Source organism: Plectropomus leopardus, chromosome 10, assembly GCF_026936395.1.
Source record: "Plectropomus leopardus strain MGB_pleo_1.0 chromosome 10, ASM2693639v1, whole genome shotgun sequence".
Lineage (NCBI taxonomy): Eukaryota > Metazoa > Chordata > Actinopteri > Perciformes > Serranidae > Plectropomus > Plectropomus leopardus.
The window spans coordinates 4,057,105-4,083,339 of NC_142185.1; the positions used below are offsets into that span (position 1 = coordinate 4,057,105).

Genomic DNA, 26,235 nt, shown 5'->3' on the forward strand with positions numbered 1-26,235 from the left:
CACCACCGGTGTGAGTGCGTGGGTGTTTGTGGGTGGCTGCTCGGTGTTGCAGCTGGACTTTTTCCTGACGTTACATTGTCAAAAAGACCGCATTGCCTCTCAGTCGCTGCTGAATGGTGCCTGGAAACCCTACGAAACCTTGGACATCAATCAGGCACAATGAAAGAATTGCAACAGACAGAGAGGCAAAAAAGCTGAGAGACAAACAGAAGACAGGGACAGGCAGCGAGTGAGGAGCCAAAGAACAAATGATGATGGCGAGAGGCTGGCCCGATGGTGTAGGTGGGCAGGTTGTTTGGGAACAATCAATTTTTTATGATATCTTTTTTTTATTTTATTGATATGCACCCTGTGGAGGTAAATGCCATCATGTCCCGTGCTATAGATGTCTGTTTGGTGGACGATTGATTGGTCTGGCATTTGATCCTCTGGCTCACGGTGAAGGATGGGGTGATGGAGATCATGAGAGCACCCGTGGCTGCCCCACACCTCTCTCTCCCTCTCATCCCCTCCTCCTCTGTGTTCCTTCTATCATTTATCTGTCCCTTCTGCCGCCATATATCCCTCACTGTCTTGTTTCCCACACAAGTGCCTCTTAAAAACCCTGCTGAAGTGTGGTTCTGTGAGGTTTAAAGGTTTGTTCAGAGTTCTGTTGTGCTAAAAGCCGTACAAATGGCTGACGGCTAAAAACGTACACCCATTAGGCACCCTATTAGGTATCCATGGTGGTGATTCTTCCTTGTTTCATTTTACTTAAAATGAAATGTTAAAATAATTCAAATAGCTTTTAACCCTTTGAAACCTGAGCAAATTGAGCATTTTTTTAATTGTCTTGAAGAAGGAAATGAGTAACTTAACTTTACAAGAAATGGGCCAAAAATTTGAAAATTATCTGAAAATAAACATAAAAAGTCAAAAGCAAACAATACAATGACCTGGAGTGCTAAACCTCCATTCAGATTCTGTATAAAAATATACATTGTACAACAACATCAACCACAAATTGCACATCTAAGGTTTAGTGTCAGATTTCAGCCTGCTTCTCCAAACTTGTGGTGTGCCAACCACCATTAACTGTATGTTATTCACTCACTACGGATAAGCTATAGATAGCCTGGAGAGGCTGTTACTGCTTCAGATCCCCATCTATGCTTTCATCAATGCCACCAGACTCCAGTGAGAAAAACAATAATTTTTAGCACAATGAACTCGGAGCTGATGATCCACTGTTACTTAAATCAGTTCATTAGTTTGTGTTATTGTATGACTTTGGTGAATCTGAACTAATCCTTTTAAACACCAAAGTCACACAGTAACACAGACTAACTTACGGATAGACCAGCAGCTCCTAGGTTCAGCTGTTTTAAATCAGTTTTTCTCAATGGAGTCTGGCTTGGAGGAGGGTTATGTAATTTTGCCATTGGAAATCGCTGTCTGACATTAAGGTGAAGTGGTGAAAATATTCTACATATGGCATACACTTAAACTGATACTGATTTATTTAGTTTGAACTTTTTTAGTTGGCTAAAACACGTTTTGTTGCTGGCCCCCATCCACAGCAGTACATTGCTTAGCTTCCAGTATCGGACTATGGCCTGCTTCTCCAAACTGGGGGTGTGCCGGCTGCCATCAACTGTAGGTAATACACTTACTATGGATAAGTAACCCATACAAACCCACTTAAAAAATCTGAACCTTCCCTTTAAATAATCCAAGGAGCAGGAAACTCTTCTTTAATTCTTATTTCAGCTGCAGGTATTTAATTAACTGCTGAACACGTGTAATACTTATTTAACGATGCACAAGACACACATGTAATAACGGAGCAAGAAAGACAGGCAGTGACTGAGAGAATAAATCAGTTACATATTTAATTTCCTCGTTTAATAAGGCACTCGATTCATATGAAATCTATATTCTCTTAAATGGGGTGATGAATGAAAAAGGCGGCGGCATTAGCACATGGCACATGATAATAAAAGACTCCACTGCAAAAGGACAGGCAGAATATGAGAGCTGTAATTGGATATGTGTGAATTAATTTGTTCAGTGAGCATACTATGAATCACATCAGGTTGTAAAAAGCCAGATGGAGCAGAGGGAGGATTGGCACAAGGTGGCGAAGGCGAGATATTTAACATGTCAGCGTGACTGCAGAGCACTGCTTTCTGCAGTCTGCACTGCCACCATGTGGAGAGAGAGGGGTCAGCAAACTGCTGTATGAGGAGGTTACTGGAAGCCGGGACAAAAAGGAGTATACATTTATGTTTTTAGAAATATAATCTAAGTACACCAAAGTTATAAAGAGTGCACTTTCACTTTTTAAAGCTTAATTCAAAGAATAATTAAAGTACACTTTTGAAAGATGTACTTCTAAATAAATGTCATGAAGTAGAACTTGAATGTACTAAAAATAAGTATACTGATTCTGTAATACTTTAAGTGCTTGTTAGTGTACTTATAAAAAACTTACTTTATTTTGAGTATATTGTAAATTGTACATGCTGACAGTTTTAAAAATAAGTGAGAATAAAAGAGTATACTTATTTTCAAGTCGTGTGTAATACAATGTGTCTTCCACTGAATTTTACTTTAATTCTTTGAAACCTGTAGTGATATTACTATTCTTGTGCTGCTTTAAGATACCTTTCACAATTATTTAATCCTTTGAACTATGAAGAAATTGGTGTGATTTCTTTCGAAAACATGGTAAAATACTTTTTGACGTACTAAAAACCTATGGAGGTAAGTTAGCATACAATAATATCTTATTTTCAAGTCCTTTTTCATATACTATTTATATATACTTTTATATACTTATTTACCTTTTAACACCTGGCTTGACATCAGTTTTCTTGCAATGTGTTTAGACACCTTTCACTTGCATTAAACGTCTGAGAAAATTGGTCTGATAGCTTTAAAAACCCATGAAAAACAAACAAAACATAATGAGCAACTTTGCAAAAAATTTCCTGCAAACTGCAAAATGCAAAAGTTGACAAGGAAAAGATCTAAAAATAGCTTTTATTATTATAATTATAATAATTATTATTATTTAATTATGTTACAGAAAAAAATTAAGCACTTCCTTGGGGTGATTTTCTTTCTTTTTTTCTCTCTCTCTCTATCTTTTGCTCATGTTCAGGTAATTTTTTTGTTACTTTTTGATATTTTCTTGCAATTTTTTGGGACATTTAGCCCTAATCCCTTGTTTTTGAAAGAAGTTGAACTAATTTGCTCAGGCATGAAAGGGTTAAAGTTTGATTTAAGTTTACTTTATTTAAAGTGTGTGGAATTGACTTACTAAAAGTGTACTTTATTAAGCTTGTTTAATCTTTATTTCAGTGCTTAACTAATAAGTACTTAAAAAGTACACATATTTAAAGTAAATAGTAGTATACTACTTTGTTTACTAAAATGCACTTAAATCTTACTGTTTTAGAAATGTACTTTTGGCATTCTTACTATATACTTTAAAGTTGGTTCATTTGAAGCTTTATTTTAGTGTACTCTTGTACAAGTATAATGGTGCCTAAAGTTAAAGTAGTAATTTTGTGTACTTGTGAAAAGTGTGCATATTTTCAAGTCATTTGTACTTAACATTTATTAAGATGTACTTTAATCTTACATTTTAGACATGTATTTTGGCATACTTTTAACAACATGCTTTAAAGTTGGTTAATTTTTAGCTGTATTGCTTTGAAAGAGTATATTGTAATGTCAGTACTTAACTCATTGAAAGGTGAGATCCCCAAACTCTGACAAATGTTCCACCTTTCAAATAAAAATTGCTAACTATTCATCAAAAGTGGATAAATTTTAAAAGTGATCTCTCATGGAGGAGATGTTGAGAATAACGGCTGTGAGAAGAAACCACGTTGTGTTCATGAAGCACTGAAACCTGACCTCCACTCGCCTATTGATGAAACTCCATTTCCCACCGGGAGACTCGGAGTGAAAGAATGCAGAGTGGGAGAGGAGCCCGGAGTCGCTCTTATCACTGCCACCTCCTATAACCAAATTTATGAAGACATTTCTTTGGCTTGCTCCACATAAACGTCAGTATTATAATCCTCAATAATCCCCACCAAGAAGGTGATGGAGGATGTATGTGACAGCTCCAACTGTACCTTTCCCTGCGGAGAGGAGACGCTTTCCACCCGAGAGCAGGAATGTTTCTGTGTGTTTCACCAGCCATGCATCAATGTGAGGAATGCTGCTGAATCTAAAAGAGGATTCATGCTCGTTAATTATGTCCCAATGCCACATACAATATTAGAATAGCGCAGGGATAGAGATGTCATTGCAGCACCCTTGTTTTAGCCTCCTCGGGATCTCATCTCATTGTCTGGATCTAAAGGTGCCACACTTATGCATGAACTTGAGAGAAACGGGATGTAACAAAGTATGCCCAAAATATTTTAGATAATGAAGTGCATCTTACGTCTTGAGCTCTCCCAAACTGTCAAAACTAAAAATGGGGTTTTCGGGGTAATCACCCAAGAAGTGCACTGCTTTTCCTTTTTGCTTCGTTTCTAAAGTTTGAAATTAAGCAGAGGCAGAGGGGGGATTCTATGAATTTGTAGTACATCATTATTAGCCTGAAGGATTGTATAATTCCAGATGTCTGCAACAGAACGCAGTTGTGAAAATCTATAAGTGAAAGCAGAAAGTGGGAGTACTTTCTTCTAAAAGTTTTTCTTACAGTATTAAAACACATAAAATAATAAAATACAAAAAAATACAGCTACTACTGCTACGACTACAGCTACAACAACTACTACTGCTACTGCTACTGCTACTGCTACTACTACTGCCATTACTACTACTACTACTGCTACTACTAGTACTGCCATTACTACTACTACTAATACTGCTACCACTAGGCTACTACTACTACTACTACTACTACTACTACTACTTCTGCTATTACTGCTGCCACTGCTTCTACTACAGCTATGGCTGCTACTAGACTACTACTACTGCTACTGCTAATAAAATTAATAAAACATTACTAGTTAATAGTTGTAGTAGTAGTAGTAGAAGTAATATTATAAAAAAAAAATTAAAACAGAAAAAGTACTACTGCTGCTTCAACACCTTCTACCACTACTACTGATAATAATAATAATAATAATAATAATAATAATAATAATAATAATAATAATAATAATAATAACATTGTTTTAATTATATTCTTATTCTTATTATTATACTACTTCTACTACTACAACCATTTATAATAATAAATGTACTATTTTTAATTATTAATATTGTTTTATATAATCATGATGATGATAATAATAATAATAATAATAATAATAATAATAATAATAATAATAATAACAAATCCCTATAAAAGCCTTTGTTTCGTCTTGCTAGTCATGACCAAGTGTATATCACAACATCATTTATTTGTACTTTATTTGAGTCAATTTAATGAATATATGTAAGCGTGTCAAATAACTGACAGAATACTTCTTTTTTTTAATAAAATAACAAAAAAGCGGAATCCTTAGCAAACGGAAGTTGTTTCAGCGGGACTCATTTAAGCGCTGCACACAACATGGAGGACAGTGAACACAGTTTACGGAGGATCAGGCATGTTAGCAGAGAATAACCTTCATTTGCAGCCGAGGAAGACTATATTATGTCATTTTCAAACATTAAGTCATTGGAATTAAGGTAAGTAGTGAAATTAAACGTCGTTCATTTCAAACACATCAGAACTGCCAACGTTACATGTGATGCTTATGTTTTTCCAACTTGACAAAATCAGGTTTACAGCCAAATTTCAAGTTTTAGGTAGGCAATAAGTACGTTTTCATAGGTGTGTGATACTCTTTAATAAAACATCTTGAAGTCAGCATATTCAGTGTGAAACATGCCTTTAACATTAGCTTTTTCAGTGTGACTCCTGACCTTTTAAATTTTTCGAGCATCATAAGTCATTTGCATCAAAGTTAAGAGTGAAAGTTGAGAGTGACACTCACACAGTCCTTTTCTCAGCTGCAGGCAGCGCTGAAGTCTGCAGAGGACCATGTTTTGTCTCCGGCTGTCCCTGAGGCTTCAGCCTGGGACTCAGGTTGGCTGTGTCTCCTGTAGGAGTGTCCACAAACTGGCCTCTCTTCAGAAAGTCAAAATGCTTCCCCCAAAGAAAGCCCAGAGCTTCCTGTACCCCTTCAGTGAGCTGGAGGTCCACCTGGACAGGTAAGTCTAAAAGGTTTGACCAGCCTTTATGGGCTGCATGTTTTTATTTTGTCTGAAGCAGGAGTCAGCAGATATTGTTTGTTCAGGGCCGATACTGATACAGATTATTAGTAGTTATTGAGACCAAAAAGCGACATTTGGAACTGATATGCATTTAGCTACTTTTTAATTTTTTTTTTCTTAATAAAGTCAAGTGAAAATTTATATTAAAAAATGAGATAAAGCTCCCTGAGGTTTTACAAAGTAATAGTTCCTCCCATGCTGATGCTGTCTTTGTGCAGACAGCCTTCCCTGCTGTTGGTTGAGTGTAATACTCCCATTCTGCACATATTTTCTTTCATGCATCCATCTGCAATAACAGTTTGGAGAGAGAGAGTGAGACAATAGGCAGGTTTCCACTAACCCTCAAACTGTGCAAATTGAAATTGCAAATATAAAATGTGTTTAATGGAAACAGGTCATGATTATCTTCAACTATTACACGTGAAACACTTTGGATCGCGATTAATGACTTTCAGTTATTTAAATGTTAGATTTATAATGTGATGGAATGTAAACCTGTTATTCAAAAAAGCTACACTACTTAGTAAATACAGACATGTTTTTTTGTTGATTTTATTTTCATATCCTGATTCATATTGTTTGGTCCCTTGTTTTGATGCTATTTTCAGGTCAGTGGACAGGACACCGTTCCAGCTCTTCCATCCCAGTTTAGAAGACATGGTGAAAGCAGAAAAGTTCTTCGTATCTTCTCCATCTCATAAGATTGATTACCACGTCTCTGCAGAGAGGATGGAGCATATACCTGCAATGAAACCTCCAGAGGTCAGTGGGCAGCCTCAGTCACACTGATAACACCTTGTGCAATTTCTTTTTTACACCTTATGAAATACAGAACAAAAAGGCTGGAGCAAATCTGTTTTATTTCCTTCAGAAACATGGGGAGAATGTAATAAGCCTCTTAAGAAGACATGGCTAAAAAAATTAGTGGAAAAGTTACAGAAAATTACCCCCAAATCACCCCCAAATATGAAAAAACATAAACAAACAAGAAAATTACTTAAAAATTTGCTGGAAAAAGTGTCATAGGTCAAAGGTTATGGTCACCTTGACCTGTCTTTCTCTTTCTTGTGAAAGTGACATCTCAAGAACACCTTGGTGTAGGTTTTTTTTTTAATTTGGCACAAACGTCCACTCGGACTCAATGATGAACTGATTAAATTTTGATGGTCAAAGGTCACTGTGATCTTGCTTTTGTCTCATCCTTGTGAACGCAGTAAGAAATGCCTTGAAGGAATTCCCTTAAATTTGGCACAAACGTCAAACTCAGTGATGGCGTGGTTAGATTTTGGTGGTCAACGGTCGCTGTGACCTAACAAAGCATGTGTTTGGCTGTTATTCCGGAAATAAAAGACTTATTATTAATACTTATACTTATATTAATTATATGGAAATAGGGTAGTATTCAAGTTCTTTTTAAATAAATGAGCAGAACTCTTTGTGGATGTTATGACTGTCAGACTGGATTTTTTATTTTTTTATTGTTTTAGAATTTTTTAATTTAAATGAAGAAAACCAATGACATACAGAAAATGTAATCACAGACATTATATATGCATGTACAAAAAGGGAGAAAGACAGAAGAAGAAGAAACATTAAAGAAAAAAATTACTGGATGAATAAATAAATCACTGAAAGTTCACGAATCATTCAAAATTAATAAGTTGATAAATCAAGTAATTTTATGTTACAGTAAAAACTAAGTGAGCAGGTGAGACAAATGTAGAAAAAAAAGAAAAACATTCTTTATTTTATGTATTTAATCACTTTGTCCCATCTTTCTTCAGATATATGTATTTAATTTGTAATTCTCATAGTAATCTTCTCCATTTCATATATGGCATTCGCAAGATCTTTCCATTTAATTGAGTAAATTCTTTTATTTCTTTTCTTTGTTTAATTATTGCTGCTCTTATTATTTAAGACAAATGTGATTCTTTCTTCCCAGTTTCTTCAGATATTTTCCAGAGAATTAGGGTGCCACAAAATGTAGTTATTTTCTTTTACTGTCAGACTGGCAAGTCTCAAACTTTTTCAACTTGCTGTAGTCCTTTTTTCCAGTCCAGACATCGGACTACAGCTTATTTTTTAATTTTATTTATTTTTTAATGCCCTGCTGTCGTTAAGAAGGCTGGAAGTCCCCCCCCCCCCGCCGGAAACACCACAGCGGTCAGGATTAAGTTTGTTCAACTTTTAAACTTCTGGTTGCTCACATTGCCCTTCCTCGACCCAAACTGTGGAAACTCAGTATGTTAAAAAATGTATCGTAATGTCTCTTTACCCTCCTGCAGCCTCATCCATAATTAAGCCCGAGTTGACAGTTGATAATAAATGAGCAGATTTATAACCTCATGGACAGCAGTGTTCACCGGAGGGCTCAGAATGGAACATTGTGTTGACAGACAGCGGGGAGTCTTTGGCATGCCGAGTTAGTTACCACTCTCCGCTCTGTCAAACGATGATGTATTCGTAGCTTTACTGGCAGCAGAAGCCTCCATCCATCTGTCTTGTCTAAGAGACGGATGATCCGATGTCATGTCCGGTGGGACTCTGCGGTCGTTGGTGCCGCAGTGACAAAATGGTAGCAGCCAGCCGCAGCAGCCCGAAACGGTCAGATCAGGAATGCAGGTTCAAATATTCATTGAATAAAGAAGGAGGAAGAGGAAAATACTTCAGCACAAACTCACAGAGATCATTGAATTCCTGTCAGGAGCATTAACACATAGCTTAGAATTCAACACAGTGTTTCCAAACCTTTTTTTCAGGTGTGTTTCATCGGCAGAAGCAACGTGGGCAAGTCGTCCCTCATCAAAGCTCTCTTCTCACTGACTCCCGAGATAGAGGTCCGAGTCTCCAAAACTCCAGTGAGTAGTCTTAACCCGCGTACAGTATTAGTTTGAGTTTAAAGGTCTGGCATGTATAGTTTATTTAACCCTTAGGGCCCGCTTTAATATCACACACATATTGCTCTGCACACTAAATGAGCTTTTCAAAATCAAGTTTTAAAACACATTATACATTTACATTATTTACTACTTTCAGTAGTAGTAGTTTTTTTTAACCAGAATCAGTCCTAATTATAAATATTAAATATTTATTATTTTTCAGAATTTTAACCCTTTAAAGGCCAGGTTTTTGTTGTGATGCCACTGTGGTTTAAAAAAAACCCACAAAAAAAGAATTATTTTCAATATACTTCATGTTAAGTACATTTAAAAAAATATTATTATTATAACAGCCAGGGATATGTCAACAATTAGCAGCAGTATTGATTTATATACATTAGAATTTTTTTGTATTGTCTTAAATATTCACACTCATACCACTCTGCACACAGAATGCGCTTTTTAAAAATCAGGCTCTAAAAGATATTATACATTTTATAATATTTTATCATTTTTATTATAACATTTTTATTTATAAGTTTTTTTTTATTCAATATCAGTCCTAATCATAAATATTCACAAATATTTATTATTCTTCAGAATTTTAACCCTCTAAATGTCAGGTTTTTGTTATGATGCCGCTAAGTTTTTAGATGGGAAAAAAATCCACTACATGTCAAATTTTTTTTTTGTTTTGTTCTTGTTTTTGATGATCTCAGCCTTGAATATGTCAGTGATTAGCAGCAGCATTAATTGTGACAGTGCACCTAGTCGAAATAGCATATAATTTCTCCACATGCCAAATATGGTTAAAAAAATAGATAAATACATAAATAAAGATGTCATTAGGTGGAAAATGGTTAAAATGACAAATTCAAGGCTAAAGCCCAGAATGACACCCAAAAATAATACAATGCATGTTTTTACACTTTGATGGCTGTGGGATCAAACATTGCAGTTTGAATGGGTTTCAACAGAGCATTTTTTGCATTTAACAGGATGTAACTATTTAGTTTCCACAGTGTATTTTAGACTTTTTGTAAGAGCTGAGCTGGAAATTCCAAGATTTAACAAAAATACACAATTTTGCCAAAAATTGTGCCATATGCATGAACATAGCCAGAATTATCAAAAAATGATGAATGAAAAGTATGTAAAATGCACCAAACAGTCCCTGAGGGTTAAAGTAATCTTGCAATATGCTTGCAGATTAAGTGGCTGAGGAACTTGGGTATGTTAACACAGCCTTTATACTGAAGTCCCTTTCCTACTGCACAAAAAACCTACGAACATCCTCTAATATCTGACTCTGTAATGTTTTCAGAAAGGTTACAATCACGATTCACATAAAATGACTCTGCAGTAGTCACAGGTATTCATGCGCTCTGATCAGCATTGATGGAAATACAACACCCAGGGAATATGCACTAATTTTAAGCCTTTTACAGGTGAGATGCAATGAGGTGCTGCTGTTCATTGTTTCCCCAAAAATTATCTTAGATGCAGTGTTGAAAACAGAAATAATGACATTAAAAGTGGAACACTGTTCACACAGCTGAGCAGAATAAAATGATAACAGTTTTTTTGTCTTTCTTTGTTTTTCCTCCTCAGGGTCACACAAAGAAGATGAATTTTTTCAGAGTTGGCAAAGCGTTCACCATCGTTGACATGCCCGGCTACGGACACAGAGCGCCCAAAGACTTTGTGGATATGGTGGAGCCGTATCTGTACACGAGGAAAAAGTAAGACATTTACTTTAGTCAGCCACCTGGGGGATGAAGAGCAGAGTCACAGAGTGTCAGCACAAACACAGAGAATAAATAACCTTTACACTCATGTGACTGATGTGTGGAGGACCAAAGGAAGACTCTCATTAACCATCTGTCTGGCAGTGAATACAAAAAGGTGAAGTATCATATCACTCAGACTGCGCTGCAAAAGGCTGGGAGGGATCAGTGTGGAAATAAAGTAAGTTCTGCTGGGATCTGACTTAGTTTATTTCAGGACTCCGTAATATTAGCTGACTGGCTCCCTCAGGATTGTGCTACCTGTAGATGTCCTGTACCTGTAAAAACAGTGCTTGAAACCAGGGACTGAGGAAATGCTACCAAAAGTGAGGACACAGCAGTGGCAGGATCAAACCTATAAACAGAAAGATCAAAATAAATAAATAAATAAAATGGTAAAAGTAATAATAAAAAGATGAATAATTAAAATACTCAAACTGTGAATAAGAGGTAAATAAAATATGTGCACACAGTAAAATAATAAATGAATATGTTAAATTTTAAAATGATATAGGAAATAGTAAAACTGTGAAACAGACTAAAATGTATAAATACGGAAATAGATAATAAAGTAAATAAAGTTTGACTGAAAGCCAAACTAAAAAGGAAGGTCTTGAGTTTGCTTTTAATAAAATATTATGACTTTGTCCACAAGGTGGTGCTGTGTAACCGCTGCACTGTGTGGTAGAATTTGTGTTTTGAGAATTTTGGGAAAGAAAATGAATCATGTAGCACAAAAATGATCTGAGACAGCTGCTCTGTGCCTGGAGATCTATGTTGGGAAACCTTTCAGTTTGAATTTTTTTTTAATTATTTTGAATAATTGTGTTTCCTTATTTTTTGACACAACTTGCAGGTTTTCATCAACCAATAACTGCTGTCAACATCACAACATATGAATATCAGGGCAGTCAAAGATGGGTTTAATTAAAAACATCAAAATCAACAGTAACATTACAGAGAAGTAACCAAAAAAAAAAACACTTGCACCTCTTTAATGTTTCTTAACCCTTTCCTGCCACTAACTTCCATCAGTCATGTAGAAAAAAAATCATATATTTCTAGCTAAGTTGGGGGCCTCCTCCATCAAACATAACATGTCCTGTATAAGGACTGACCAGTACTGTTCTTTCAGGGCCGATATTGATACTGAATATTAGTAGTTAATGAGACCAATAACCGATCGAAAAATGAAAAATCTTTCTGTCAATATTTAGAATTTGGAATATAACGAACTCCAACACAAAACTTTGTTTAAATGCCTTTAGCAAATGTTTAATCAAAACTGAAACTTTCAGCATCATAGCAAGATTCCAACAACGTTTTGTTAAAGTCAAGTGAAAATTTAAATAAAAATTCATAAACCAAAATAGCTCCCTGAGGTTTTACAAAGTAAAAGCTCCTCCCATGCTGACACTTTCTTTACACCTTTTTATTAATTTTTTTCGATGACTATAAAAATAAAATCTGTAAAATGCTAAATATCGCCCCCAGTAATCAGCCAGGCTGATAATCTGTCGACCCCTGGTGCTGCACCGTTCATCCTATCTATCTCATCTAGCAGCAGAGAGTTGTATTGTGTTTGCTTTTGTTTTTTTTATGATGGTGGGAGTCTTCTCATCAGTGCTATCCATAATTTGCTTTTTGTTTCTATCTAACGTGTCTTTATGCACGACAGTCTGGTGAGGACGTTCCTGCTGGTCGACGGCAGTGTGGGTCTGCAGAAGACTGACCTGATCGCCCTGGAGATGTGTGAGGAGCTCAGATGTCCATATGTGGTAGGAAACACACACACACACACACACACTTTCTCAATAAATGGTAAAATCATGTCTAATAATTTGTAAAAGATTGCCAAAAATAGACTTTTACTTTTAAGATCTCAGCCGGAAAGCAGAGTATATGGAGAAAACTAAAGGAAACTTTTAGAGATTCTAATATTATATATACAGTGATTTGACATTATGCATTCCAAACAATGAATCTGTTAATGACAAATTTAATTGTCAGATAGATGGATTCTGAAACTGATGGTTAATGCAGCCCTACTGCCGAGGACACACTGCCTGTGTGAGCTGTACAGGTGCATTGTGGAACCTGTTGTTTTTTATTTTGGTCTTCACAGGTCAGAGCCACACTGCCACGCTCAGCTGCAGAACATCGAACATTTTTTTTCCAGCGTGACGTACGCAGTTTTCAGCTAAAATAAAAAATGGTGGAAAATGGTCTCACATTATACCGTTATACCTTTTATGACACTTTCAATGTTTTTATCACAGACATGAAGAAATACAAATATATGTTTTAGTTAACCTTTCCGGTTTCTGTTTCAAAATAAAAGCCCTCTGACAATGTTTACTTTGACAGAATCCCTTCAGTTGTTACTGTGAAATATTTGCAGGACCGTGGTGGTGACAGTACAGTGGCTGCACGGCTTTCGAAATTAGTGACGTATTGGCTTCTAATTATAGAAATACAGTACTCATGGCAGAAGGCAGCTCTGCAGCAGCACCACAGCAACAACGGCGTCAGTGAGCGTGCAAGCTGCAGCAGCTCAGCCAGGTATTCGTCAAGTGCTGCTCATGCAGGCAGTATGTCCTGGGCCTGAAACTTTGGATGAATGCTGCATCAGAAGCACACAGACGATACAGACGATACACACAGATGTTTTTTTAGGGTTTTTTTATGTTTTATTTGTACAAAAAGATATTTATACAGCATCATATAGCATCCATATCATATCACACTTTTGTACAGAGTATTTTTTTCCTCAAAAAACCACTAACTCAAAGGCAACCTGACAATGCTCATCGTCTAGACTCTCAAATATTAAAAGCACTTGTCATGTCGATAGAAACTAGACAAGCAAACAAAACTTATGTCACGAGATCACATCATAGAAAAAAAACAGAATTAATATTGAAATAATAATAACAATGAAATGAAAGTAGCCAAATGTTTTATGATACGTCTATTATTATATCTAAGTAATGTTAAACAATATTAGGAAAGCGATCCCCTTACTTAAGTCATCCTCTCAGTCACGGCCAGTAAAGGTCCTCAAACCTTCATAAATACATCCTCTTTTATGTTGTTTTTTTTTTTCTTTTACAATCTCTTATCAGATAGCAATTTGGTGTGTGACATGTTGTTACACGTGTGTTACAAGCTATAAAGCCCAGATTATGGGAACACACAGTACCTGCCTGTAACCTGAAAAACTGCACCACAAACACAGAACACACAAACCTCAACCCAGCTCAAAAACAAGCAGATTAACCCTTGAGTGACTGTTTGGCGTATTTTACATGCTTTTCATTTGTCATTTTTTGATCATTTTGTCTGTGATCATGCATATGGCAAAAAAATTGGCAAGATTGTGTATTTCTGTTTAATCACTGAAGTTCCAGCTCAGCTCCTACAATAAATCTAAAATACACTGTGGAAACGAAATAGTTACATTCAGACTGTTAAGTGCAAAGCATGCACCACTGAAACCCATTCAAACTGACATTTTACAGTCATCAAAGCAAAACAATTCATGCATTGTATTATTTCAGGGTGTAATTCTGGACTTTTACCTTGAATTTGTCATTTTGACTATTTTCCACATGATAACATCATTTTAACCATATTTAGCATATGGAGAAAATACATGCTATTTCCACTAGGTGCACTGTCATAATCGATGGTGCTGCTAATCATTGACATATCCCAGGCTGTCAGCATCACCAAAAAAAATCTAATTGGCATGTAGTATGTTGAAAATAATTCATTTTTGTGTGTGTGTTTTTTTTAGCTAAAACATAGTGGCATCCTGACAAAAACCTGGTATTTAAAGGGTTAAAATTTTGAAAATTAATTAATATTTGATATTCGTGATTAGTACTGATAATGGCTAAAAAGAAATTTACTCAGTAAAAGTGGAAAATAATAAGGTATAATATTTTTTTAGCCTGATTTTGAAAAGCTTGTTTTGTGTACGGAGAGGTATGAGTGTGAGTATTTGACACTAAACAAAAAACAATAATGTCTAAAAATCAATGTTGCTGCTCATCACTGACATATCCCTGGCTTAATATTAAGAAAAATCTGCTTCACATGTAATACTGAAAATAATTCCTGTTTTTGTGTTGTTTTTAATATTAATGATTAGGACAGCTGTTGGTTAAAATATTAAAAAATAAAAGTAGCAAATAGTATTAATGTATAATGTTTTATTAAAGCATGATTTTCAACAATGCATTTTGTGCACAGAGCGATACAAGTGTATGTAATATTAAAGCAAGCCAAACGGGTTAAATTATGAAAGCTGTGGAGAAAAGAAACCATTGAAACAGGTGCGCAGGAACACGTGAAATTATTTGGCCACTGCTGTTTGCTGAAATATTTGCTTGAAAAACAGCAGATTGCATATTGTTCCTGCAGGAAACACATTTTTTCTCTACATAACGCTATCCAGCTTCTCCATTTCACATTGTCCTCATTCGTCTTCCAAATCCTCCTCATTATGTCCACACTGAATTAATGCTGAACGTTCTCACTCAGCTATTTAAAAACTGCTGTCCTCTCTGAAATGCCACCGCTGACACGTTATAATGAAGCGCCCCCACTCTGGACGCACCCCGCAGTCAATTATTCATACTCTCAGGTTATTAAACTCTTTGGCCATTATTAAGGCTGTGACAGAGCAGCTCCTAACAAAGATGAAGTCCTCGAGCTGAAAGGCGAAGGAAGAATAAAGACATGAGCTGAGGAGGTCACTTTCAAACCCAAATTTAGACTTTAGAACGTTGTTGATGTTGTTGATATCAGATCAGATTCAGTTCGAGATTAACAGCAGCTCAGTGAGTTCTAACGTGGTGAGTGTAGGAGGGATGTTTGATCTGATCGCTAACAGGGACAAAAATCTAAAATCTAAAGTAGCAAACATTTATTGAATGTTTATTGCTGGCCCACATTCTCCTTAATATCAAAATATTTCCTCACACATTAAATTACATTTTCTAAAAAAATTCAGATTATATAAACTATGTGAAGGCCTGATAAAACCAACCACCTGTTCATTTTATCAGCAAAATGTCCCCATTTTTAAAGAGAATAAGAAATTTTATTTAATTTAAATTGAATTTTTGCAAGTTTTTTTTAAAGTATGTAAACCTCTGAATGTCGAGCAAATTCATGCTTTTTTTCCAAAAACACAGGACGAAAGGTTAAGGGCAACTTGGTAAGAAATGTTGTCGCTTTTTTTGTAAGGCAGCAATACTTTTAGTAGATTATTTTTTTTTAAAAAAATTAAAAATTTCTAGGGCAAAATAAAAATAAAGCTGTATTTAATTTTTTTAAATTCTGTTTCAGAATTATTATTCTTTTGTAAGCATTTTTTCCAGGTCTTTTTCTTTTACCTTAAAAAATATTTATTACTTTATTTTTTACATTTTTTCAGGTAATTTTCTTTGGGTTTTTTTGTTGTATTTTACTAGTTTATTTTTTTGGGACATTTCTTTTTTCATAGCTCTGAACCTTCTTCCTGTGCTCTTGGAAGAAATCAGTCAATTATTTTTTCTAAGGAATTGCAAAGTTGTTTTAGCCCTCCATTTATTGCCAAAATCCTGTCAGATTTTGAATAATAAATTCTTCTCCAACAAGACGAGAACAGTTTTTACCAATTCATTCCTTTTCAGCATTCACTAATACCAACTTAGAAAAGAGCTCAGAGTTCCTACACTGCAACTTTTGGAATGAGTGGGAGCAGAAATAACACATTTGCGAGCCTTGACAAGTTTGAAAACTGCTGTTACTCATATATTTCTTAAAAGTTTGCATGGTGCAGCATTCGTAGCTGTGGATTAGTTGATTAGTGAATAATGAGAATATGCATCATAATTTGTATCTGTTTGCTATGTTCTTTAAAATGTCAACATCTTTTGGGAGTCGGATTATGTGTATAATGTGCTAAACCTTTCGTTGTGCAGATTTTGGTGACAAAGATTGACAAATGTGGGCAGGGAGTGCTGCTGACCAACCTGCTGAAGCTTCAGGACGTGGTAATGACACACACGAAGAGCTGCTTCCCTCAGCCATTCCTGGTCAGGTGAGGCACACTTTCTGTGTGACTGCTGGAAGAACGAAGCCGGTTTTTTATCATAAACTCCACAAATAAAAAGGTATTGTTGATGTCCCCAAAGCGTGATGTATCGCACTCTACTGTGCCATAGAACTCCATACGTGTCCACACAACTATTATACAAGCATTTAAACCTGTGAAACCGGAAAGAAAATTGGTTTGATTTCTTTTGACAACATGGAGAAAAAAAAACATTATGAGCAACTTTGCAAGAAATGAATAAAATAAATTGTAAAAAGAATTTGTAAAAAAGCCCTTGATCAAGAAATAACCTGATAATTAGCTGGGAGTTATTATTATTATTATTATTATAACTAGGGAAAATAAAATGTCGAGGAAACATTTTTTTAAAATCACATTACTGTGTGTCTGTGTGTGTGTGTGTGTCTGTGTGTGTGTGTGTGTGTGTGTGGTGGGGTGGGTGGGTGGAGGCGGGATAATAAGGAATTATTGTTATTCTTCTTCCTATAAATGAATTGCCTTTTGGGGGCTTTATCATACTCAAAAACTCATGAAACTTTGCAGCTTTATCAGATCTGGTGAAAGATTTTTAAGGGTCTTTATAATCTTCATAATCGTCTCTATAATTTTATAAAATGGCTCAGGAGCGCCCCCCACTACATTTGTATGAAACAGCCTCCACCTCTGCTTTCACCTACATTAACCAAAATTGGTAGGCACATGTAACACCCCAAGACGAAAAAAAAAAGTCTCCTGGACCCATACGGCAAACCTCACAGGTCGGCCATCTTGATTTGAAGTTGCAATTTTGACCTGTTTTTAGCCATTTTCAGGGGTCTTGTTTTTTTACATCTTCTCCTACAGATTTAATCTGATTGACTTCAAAATTAAAACATCTTCTCAGAAGGAGTCAGACATCAAAAGCTATCAAAATCGTGAGTTTTTGTTACATCGTGTGGCAGTTATTGGGCCAAACGCTTCCATGTCTTGCCATGAAACAGGAAGTAAACAGGATGTAGTAACTCCGAGGGACATGCTTCAATCTGCTCCAAACTTCACAGCTTTGATGACAGTCCCATCCTGAACACATCTACATGATAACCATTTCTTATAGCGCCTCCTACTGGCGACAGGAAATGGCATGAAAATCACGTGTTCTTCTTTGATGTATATCTCCTACAGATTTCACCCAATTGGTTTCCAACTTTGATGTTTCACCATGAAACAGGAAGTTGTTGTAACTCAGCCAAACATCATCCGATCTGCCTTCTCATGCTTGACAAGAATCCCGAACTGAACACATCTGCATTGCTCTATTGAGTTATGATCATAGCGCCGCCTACTGGAGAGAGGGAGTTATATGTTTTATATTTTGATGTGCACCTCCTTACAGGTTGTCCACATTAAGCTCAAACTTGGTAAGAAAAGCTTTGAGACCTTGATGATTCCTCCTTGTAATTTCAAAGTTTTTTCATGAACATCGTTGCCATGGCAACATGGTCTTCACTGCCAAACAGGAAGTTGTTATAACGTCACTTTGCATCAACCAATTGATCCTAAATTTTAGCGGTGTGATCAAGGTGCAGCCCTGAACACATCAAATTGTCAATTGAGTATGATACTCACAGCGCCACCAACTGGCAAAAGGAAGTTTGTCTCTGAACACAACTATACTTTCATTTAGATGACATTTACATGGTTTGGTGTACAAAATATGTAAACCAAGATGACTTACATTTTGTGTGGTCTCTAGCGCCACCCTGTGGCCGCAGGAAGTATTAGCCCACATGAAATATCTAACTGAAGCATTGAAACCCTCTGATGCTTGTTCCAACTTTCACTGAAATGAAAGATCATGTGACATCAAAAGCTTTTCAATTTCAGAGTTTTTGTCGATACCATGTGGGTGTAGCTACGTTTTCAACTTCGATATTTCACCATGAAACAGGAAGTTGTAGTAACTCAGTCAGACATTGTCCAATCTGCTCCAAATTTCTCATGTTTGATGAGAGTCCTGACCTGCACATCTGCTTGGCTCATTTGACTGCATACCGCCACCTATTGGAAACGGGAAGTCACATGATTTTTAGGTGCATCCCCTTACAGATTGACCACATTCAGCTCAAACTTTTCCGACTTTCACTAAAATTAACGATAGGGACACTAGGACTTGTTCAGGGGTGCGAGGGCCCGTTCACTGCTGCTTGCAGCTTTAATTGGTTGTATATTTGGTGTTTTTCATCCAGTATTAAACTTAATTCAAAGGGAAAAGTTCTGTTTAAGCTCAGTGTTATTCACTAAACACATTGTGTGTGTGTATATCTGTGGTCTCAAAAACTTGTCACTTTTACGTAATACATTGAAATAGCTGATTCTTTTGAATCCAACAGCGTGTATCACTTCACTTGTGTCTGTGCATGAGTGCATCCTTGTGCATTAAAGAAAAAGGACAATGCATGGCTCCATGGTGCTACTCGAGGTCAAAAACTCCCAGGAAACCTTGAATAACACTAAACACTTACGTAACGTCTCAGGTGTAACAGCAGTAGTTGTACATCGCTCACTAATGCAGTTTGCTGAACGCCCACAACCTGCTTTTTGTGAAGGGCTTTTTATTATTATTTTTATTATGCCAATTAAGGTTTATTTAGGACATTTAATCCTTTAATACCTAAATCGATGTCAGTTTTCTTTTGCTCCATTTAAACACCTTTCATAAGCACTTTAGTCATTGTTGACACCTGAGGAAAATGGTTCAATTTAAATCTAAAATGTGAGAAAAAAATATAATGAGCAACTTGAAATGTCCTGCAAATGAAAATAAAATTAACAAAAGGATATGAAAATTTGTTGGGGGGATTATCAGATATAACAAAAGAATTGGGCAAAAAGTTTCAGAAAACTATATTTATAATTCTGATAATTGTATTATTATTATTATTATTTTTTTTTTTATTTATTTATTTCTTGTTTCTTGCTCATTTTTGGGCCCTTCCTTGTATAATTGCCTGTAGCCTTTTTTCGCTTGTTTTTAAGGAAATCAGGCTAATTTGTTCAGGTTTATAAGGGTTAACATAAAGGAAAGCAATTCATAAAATTCTTTTAAAAAGTAAAGTAAAAACAAACCTAATATATATACATATATATATATATATATATATATATATATATATATATATATATATATATATACACACATACATACATACATACATACATACAGTACATACATAAAACCTTTCTGTTATCACCATATTTCACAATTAAAAAATTTAGATTAAAAACAGTCCTAACATGACATTGAATATCCAACTTTAATTTGGACTTGAAATGAGCAGGTGTTACAAAAACTCTAAAGTCAGATTTTCGTTTTGGATTGCAAAACAACAACAGTGATAAAATTAACCTCAAGGAGACCAACTACAATATGTAAAACAAAGAAATCACAGTAGGTGAAAAGTTGACACCCCATTGCACATCGGCCAGCCCCCCTTGTTTGTGTAATGAGGTGGAAATGCATTTGGAAGTGTAGGTGGAAAAGGAAAAAAACAGGTAAATATGTTTGAGGACATAATGGAGAGGGAAGCAAATAGGTAAATTTACTTAAACAAAAATAAATAAATGAATTTAAAAATGAATAAATAAATATGTAAAATGGAGAATAAAATAGGAAATTAAATACATGAGGGAATTTGCATGCAAAATGGAAAGAAATACATAAATAAATAATCAAATAAATATGAAAATGAGTAAATTGGGTGTGAATGAATTAAATGGGAAATTAAATAAATATCAGCATTCTTGGAATTTTTTAAATTTATTTATTTATTTTTTTATATTTATATTGGCAGTTCCAGTCCCCCATAGATTCCTTGCTGCAATCACCCAGTGTTGGCTCATGAGGAGAACTGTTGGGTTTCTGTAAATAAATTGCAGAATTTGGTGCCAAAACCTGCTCTATATGAAATGATTTGACATAACTTTAGCTATGATTTGCCGCTTTATAATAATTTAAACGGACTTAGTCTGACTGTCTCTGTCTGTCTGTCTGTCTGTCTCTCTCTCTCTCTCTCTTTCTTTCTTTCTTTCTTTCTTTCTATCTATCTCTCTATAACAGCTCCATCCACTTTTGGGGGATCTACCTCCTGAGGTGCTTCATCACTCATGTTACAGGACACATCCGGCTAGCTGACTCCTCTCAAATCTGATCAGAGGTCAGTGTTGCCTTACTGGTTGGAACTGAGATTTGTTAAGCTAAATCTACTGCTTCAGAGGCTTTTATTTTGTAATAAAATATAAAACACATCTTTGTTTGTTTGGCCGATTGTGCTTTTATTATAAGTGACGCATTACAAGATATTTTTACAATATTGCCTGAAAGCACTTTCATTACTCTGCTTCTATTATCCTGTGATTTAAACTACAACTCCTAAATCAACAGAGCATGCTGCAGCATTTAGATTTCCCTTGATGGTATAGTTTAGTCATGCACAATAATAACGCATAGTTCCCCCTTAAATTTCATGCAATCAGTGAACACATTCCTTCATTTCCTTGAGCTGGGGAGAATTATAACTTGCATATTTTGTTATTTTCTTAACCTTTTGAAACCTTTCACAACACTTAAACCTCTGAGCAAGACCTCTGAGAAATTGGTGCGATTTCTTTTAAACACAATGCGGTAAAAAGGCAATGGGCAACTTGATAAGAAATGTTCAACAAATTGAAGGAATTGTGTAGATTTAGAAAATTATTAATATTTTTTATTTGTTTATTTTGCCATCCAGGGGGAAAGAGAAGAACTTTATCTTTATCAAAATTACTACAAATGATGCAGAATTAATATAATTTTCAAGCTTTTTTTGAAATTATGTTTGCCTTGTTTTTTTTAAACTTTCTTTTCTTTTTTCAACTAATTTTCAGGTTGTTTTTATGTACTTCTTCTAATTTCTTTGTAATTTTTGGGTCATTTCTTTTTTCTTTGCTCATTATCTTTCCATGTATTTGAAAGTGGTCAAGCCACTTTGCTCAGGTTACAAAGGGTAAATGGAGAAACTATTCTGCAAATGTATCGGTAATGAAAATAATCATTAGTTGGAGCCTCATAATAAATACTCAGTATATATTGTATTGTTTTGTAACCATGTTCTATCTTTTATCCACCTACTAGTGGAAATGATTAAAAAATAGTCTGAAAGGGTTTTCAAGCGTTTCATTTTTAGAATCAGACTTTTTCTAACTGACCTTATTAAATTAAATTAAATTAAATTAAATTAAATTAAATTAAATGTTATCACATTTATTTTATTTTATTTATGTTTTATTGTATTTTATTTTTGTTTTATTGTATTTTATTTTTCATTTCATCTTATTTCTTTCATTTCATTTTATTTTATTTTTTAATTGTATGAAAAAGCAGTTAAAACAAGAAAAAAGAAATCAGTGCTGTACATTTAGCCACAGATATGAGACTCTATAGTCTAATGCAGGTTTTATTAACATGCCTAATGTGTTCGAGCCTTGTTGCAATATTCCTTCATGAGCACATTTAAGGCAGAATGTAATTCCTGCTCGGTTAAAAATAAATAAAAATAAATTAATTAAAAAAGAACATAAGCCAAAATTTTAAGCCTACTTAAAAATGTGAAAAATAAGTGGATTTTCTCTGGCATGTCAGAAACAGAAGGGCTTCTTTTGTTTGTATTTTTTTTAGAACTACAATACTACTTTTAATATTTTACAAGGAGCTGTTTTTTGTTTTATATGCCGCTGAACACCCCAGAAGATGGGTCCTTTATCTATAGCGCCATCAAAGTAAAAAAATATCATACTTAGTGATGTTAGTTTTCATAACTTGATTTCTTTAAAAAACACAGAACAAAGGCAATAAGCTACAAAAGAAGAAAAGATCCAAATTAGCAAGAAACTAGTCAGAAGAACAAGACAATCACCTGAAAATTAGTAAAAGAAAAAAAAAGAGTAAGGAAGTTGAAAAAAATAAACAAACAAGGAAGTGACCTGTGCTTAAAAATTAAAGTAATTCTGTAACATCATTATTATGTAATTATGCTAATTATTAATATAGCTTTCCCTTGCCTTTTTTTTTCTTCCCAAGACATTTTAAATATTTTTTTATTAATTTACTTAATGTGTTAATTTCTTGGAATTTGTAGAATATTTCTAACCAAGATTCCCATTGCCTTTTCCACATATTTTTTGAAAAAAAAAAAAGAATCAATTTCCTCTAGGTTCAAAGGTTTAAATGCTTGTGAAAGGCACCTGAAAGCAGCACAAGAAAAGTGATGTCACTCCAGGTTTCAAATGGTTAAAATATTCTATAATCAAGGAAATGTCTTGTGCACTTCTACTTTTTGCTATCTTGAAAACATGCAGTGAACACTGTGAATTTTGTGAACTGTTAAAGGAATATGGTTATTTTCCACAGTTGGTGTCCAGATGATCCACTTCAGAGAACCTATAAAAGCGTAAAACCTTTCCCTGTTTTATTGGTTTACATAACTTTGGGAAGGATTTTTACAACACAATTGTAAAACACAAATTTTTTTGTTTGAGAGAAATTATTCTGCATACATTACTTGCTTTTCACCATGACTCGCCATAATGATCACTTTACACAATTATTCTTACTTTACTAAGATGTGTAACTTTTAATGTAACTGACAATAATAACAGTAAGTCAAGGGCATTTTGAAATTACATCACTTCACGTGTATTTAAACCTCTGAACTCGGAGCAAATTGGTGTGATTTTTGTCAAAAAACATAGGGCAAAAAAGGCAATGAGCAACTTGGTAATAAATCTTTCACAAATTGCAGGAAATTAGTATATTTAAAAGATATATTTTTTAAAAGCAATGGAAAAATCTCTAAGAGAGGGGAAAAAGAAGAATGCTTGGGGAAAAACTAGATTGATAGTTTTAATAGTTACATAAAGTTAAGTAACATTTATTATGATTTTAAAGCACATTTTCCAGGTCACTTCTGTGTTGTTGTTTTTTAAACTGTCTTTTTTTAAACTAAATTTCAGGTAGGCTAATTTTCTTGTACTTTTTACTAATTTCTTTCTCACATATCTAAAATTAAATTACAAAATTATTCAAAATGTTAAGCACTTTATCCAGGTCATTTTTGTTTTGTTTTGTTTGTTTTTTGCTGTTGTTTCTTTTCTCTTTTGTTTCATTTAATTAATTCTATTTTATTTTTTGCTTTTATTTTTCTTAATATTTTTTTTAATAATTTGTAGGTAATTTTCTTATACTTCTTTGTAATCTCTTGCTTGATCTTGGGTTATTTCTTCTTTTATTGCTCATTGCTGTCTTCCCAAGTTATTACAAGAAATCAAGCCAATTTGGTCGGGTTTCAAAGGTTTATTTTTAACAAAGTCTTTTTAATGTGTGTTAACGACTTCTTTGAAAATTAAATATTAAAGTTTCACAACTGATTAAAAACTGGTTTAGTCAGTGCTTTGTAGTGCAGTGGTTAAAACAACACTTGGACATGGATACGATGGAAACCCTTCAGTCCATAAAGAGTGAGGGAGGCAGAGGGCTGAAAGTGTGCAGCAAATCAGCAAATGTGCAGTTGTAAAGTTTTTATAGAAGCTCGTGGATAAGGGGTCAGGTGAATCTTATTGTATCATATCTCAATTTTTTTTCTCCCATTCCTTTTGTTAGTCAGCAGGACTGTTTCCCAAAAATGTCTTTATTTCCTTATTTTACAGTCAAAACAGGTACATGAAGTATATGTCAGATTAGATTGTAATCTGCAATCAGATCTCCTGTGATAATGGCCTTGACGTGACACAAACCCTCACACCCTCATTAACACCGCAGGAGCAGAAGGATACTTAAAATTTACTGCGTCCTGAGTGAAGGACATGTCACATGGCGAGATAACGGCAGATGGGACTGATAAAGACCGATAAGACTCTCTGAATAGCTACCAAAAGTATTTCACTGATCTTTCCTCCCACCGCAGACGGAACTGATTTAAACATACAGAAAGAACATGACTGTGCTCACACATCCACACTTTACGAGATGTGAACAGGAATATGAACCACTGCACAACCCTTTTAAAGATGCAGCTTATTTATCTGTTTAAAATCATTGCATTAACCATTTAAAATCTGAGCAAATATCACCGACTCCCTTCAAGAACATAAGAAGTAACTTCACAAGAAATTAACCAAAACATTGTCAAGAAATTAGTTAAAAATCACCAGAAAATTACCATAAAATTTGCACAAAAAAGACACACAAGAAAATTACCTGAAAATTTGCAGAGCACAAAAAAAGACAAAGAAAATCAAACAAGGAAATAACCTTAAATGAAGTGCTAAAAAAATATATATATTTTTTTCTGTAATGCAATTTTAATTACGTATACTGTTTACCTGGAGTTTTTTTCCTAGTGTTTTTTGTTTGTTTGTTTGTTTTAGGAGGGAGAGAGCAGAGGTTAGAAGTTATCTGTTATTTATTTTTTCATTTGTGGTGTGAAAGTGTGAAAAGTGTTAGTTGCGTGAGTCTCGTAGTAAATGCAAGAGTTTGCAGCCCTTTCAAGTTACTTTTTTCATAATTTTTGTCAAATAGCTGCTCCATTTCCATGTGTCGGCACCTGTAAACACCACATCGTATCAGATGACATCCCATGAAAACAGTTGACCCAAAATCTTTAATCAGACTGAGGAAATGTGCATGTAAATGCACTGAATAAAAGTCTTGTTCTGCTAGAACTGATTTTCCCATAATACCTGAAATTTTTATTTCTAATCTTTTGGATAGTCAGGGTCCAGCACCTACAGCAGTTCCGTCAGGTTGAGGAAAGCATTGGGAACATGACTATCTTTCCTCAGTTACGGAGGTGACATTGCAGAATTTCCGAAAGGTGTCCTCTAGATCTTCGGTGATTGAAATATCCCAATGGCCATTCTCTGGATGAGGCTGTCTTTAGGATCCATTTGCTTCATGCAAAAACACCCCAAAATTATTAACAAAGCTGCTTGGGCTTTAGGGACCGTTTACACTTCAGCTTTTCTTGCAAAAAACAAGTTCAAGGAACTTGGAATAAGGAACAAGTCTTTGTGCCAGGAAGCTTTGTGAATATGCCCCTGGTGGATTCTGTGACAATCAATGTGACTTAACTGAAATGTTCACATTTCAGTAAGCTGCCCAGATGTAATATTT

General features: G+C 34.8%; 1 protein-coding gene across 5 annotated transcripts; it reads left to right on the forward strand.

Annotated features, from left to right (window-relative positions):
- Positions 1–5,532: 5,532 nt before the first annotated feature.
- gtpbp8 (GTP binding protein 8) lies at positions 5,533–24,498 on the forward strand. Of its 5 annotated transcripts, XM_042494021.2 has the most exons (9): positions 5,533–5,685; positions 6,010–6,210; positions 6,882–7,035; positions 9,036–9,134; positions 10,767–10,897; positions 12,621–12,720; positions 16,918–17,036; positions 21,148–21,244; positions 23,476–24,498. In XM_042494021.2, the coding sequence occupies exons 2-8, from the start codon at positions 6,041–6,043 to the stop codon at positions 21,236–21,238; spliced, it is 864 nt and encodes a 287-aa protein (XP_042349955.2). In that variant the 5' UTR covers positions 5,533–5,685; positions 6,010–6,040; the 3' UTR covers positions 21,239–21,244; positions 23,476–24,498. The 5 variants fall into 5 exon arrangements, with proteins under 5 accessions (XP_042349955.2, XP_042349954.2, XP_087938988.1 ...); XM_042494020.2 differs by having other exon boundaries at positions 21,148–24,498; XM_088082862.1 differs by lacking the exons at positions 21,148–21,244; positions 23,476–24,498 and adding an exon at positions 18,213–19,907.
- The last annotated feature ends 1,737 nt before the right edge of the window (positions 24,499–26,235 follow it).

Excerpts from the sequence above, each read along its gene's own strand:
- gtpbp8 (XM_042494020.2), top strand. The coding sequence starts at position 6,041 with ATGTTTTGTCTCCGGCTGTCCCTGAGGCTTCAGCCTGGGACTCAGGTT. Across the intron at positions 7,036-9,035 it reads CTGCAATGAAACCTCCAGAG|GTGTGTTTCATCGGCAGAAG; the intron begins GTCAGTGGGCAG and ends CCTTTTTTTCAG. Across the intron at positions 10,898-12,620 it reads TATCTGTACACGAGGAAAAA|TCTGGTGAGGACGTTCCTGC; the intron begins GTAAGACATTTA and ends TATGCACGACAG.